The following is a 1,558-nucleotide window of genomic DNA, read 5'->3' as shown; positions in this document are numbered from 1 at the left end:
ATAGCAAAAACTGAGAAACAAATCCAACATCCAATTGTAGTTATTCATACAATGGAATATTTTGAATTAATTTAATGATGTGTTTTTGAAGAATATCAATAATGAGAAAATGTTCAGGAAATATGTGAAAAAGAATAGGATACAAAACTGTATATGATTCCAATTGTTTATGTATGCAAAAAATAAACCAAAGGAAATAATGTGACAAAAACTGTTAACAGTTGGCACTTCTGATTGAATTATATATTATTTCATTACCTACAACATAAACTACTACTCTTCATTTGTCCTTGAAAGTATCTACCTTCATACTTTAGAAGGAGCCTCCTAGTTCTAGTACTTCATAAAAAACATGACAATAAATTATTTTCCATCAAAACTTTGACACAGTTAAACCTGTAAGGAAGATAACCACCAATTATAGTTTCTATTTATTTCACATTCAGGTAAGCATTTGATAAATAACAAATTGTGCACTAGGACTCACCTTGACTTGATCCCTTTAAAAATCTCTAATACATAGGCTGAAGGCTATAAAGGAAAGATAATACCATTAGTGCTAATCTTGGTTGGTTTCTACTAACACTCTCTAATTTCCATCTCCTAAAAAAACAGGGACCCCTCTCTCTCACTTCAAGTGTTCTAAAATGGCAAGACCTACATGGCTTACAGTTAGCCATATCTGGGTTCACAATCAAGCTCTGCCCCTTACCAACTATGTTACCTGCTTCCTTACCTATAAAATGAAGACACTCTGACTCACATGATTATTGTGATGAAGGAGACATGCAAGTAATTACAGATTGCTATTAATAGATAACATTCTCCCATTCCTCTCCCCCTCTCTCTTCCTTTATCTTATCTGTTTTATGTCAATTTTTCCTCCAAAGGCTTATTCCAAAGTTCATTTAGATGAACAGAATCTTCAGAGGGCCTTGAATACTGAACATAAACAAGCTAGAAAACAGAAGAATGCTGGGTCAGTCCAACCAAAGAGGCTAGCTTGGGAAGTTATGCTAAAGTGGTCCTTTTGAAAAACAAAATATCCTAGAGCATGGCAAGATTCAAGAGATTTTTAAAGCAAAGTATTTCCCAATATATCCCCACAAACAATGCTTCTTCACTTCCTCTCTCGTCCCTGAAAGTAACCTCTGAATAACCTAGCGAAAACTGTTAGACATTCTACTCACTGAGATATTGCCATAAGCCATCAGGATGGGGTTGATGGGAAGAGGAACCTATGAAGAAATTATTAAATCAAGTCATTAAAAAAATGAAACTTTGATAGTACTTGTCATAGACAGGGTGCTAATAGTATTTTATAATTTTGAAAAGAGCAAAGAGATCCTAAAAACTGAAAGAATCTAAAAGAATCAGCAGGCCTATTCGTTTCTAAAGTACTTGTGAATGAGTTTGGACAATGCATTTTATCTAAAATGGGTTACTCTGCCTCCTAAACCAACGTAGGACCATGAGTTTCTACTCAATACAATAATCAACCCAATCTATAATTTCCTGTCCTCTTTTTATTAAACCAAGTTTCCTTCCTCCCATAGTT

The 1,558-nt window shown here is 34.1% G+C and overlaps 1 protein-coding gene across 1 annotated transcript in view; it reads right to left on the bottom strand.

Moving 5' to 3' along the window:
- Positions 1 to 1,558, bottom strand: part of WDR3 (WD repeat domain 3) — a 40,751-nt gene that overhangs the window by 9,000 nt on the left and 30,193 nt on the right. Inside the window, exon 13 of the mRNA XM_012643424.1 lies at positions 1,191 to 1,238. Within this exon, the coding sequence (XP_012498878.1) occupies positions 1,191 to 1,238 (48 nt within the window). The remainder of the gene's footprint in view (positions 1 to 1,190; positions 1,239 to 1,558) is intronic.

Source organism: Propithecus coquereli, unplaced genomic scaffold (genome assembly GCF_000956105.1).
Source record: "Propithecus coquereli isolate 6110/MARCELLA unplaced genomic scaffold, Pcoq_1.0 Scaffold197, whole genome shotgun sequence".
Lineage (NCBI taxonomy): Eukaryota > Metazoa > Chordata > Mammalia > Primates > Indriidae > Propithecus > Propithecus coquereli.
The sequence above is the reverse complement of the archived record's forward strand: the minus strand, read 5'-3'. Positions and strand labels throughout refer to the sequence as shown.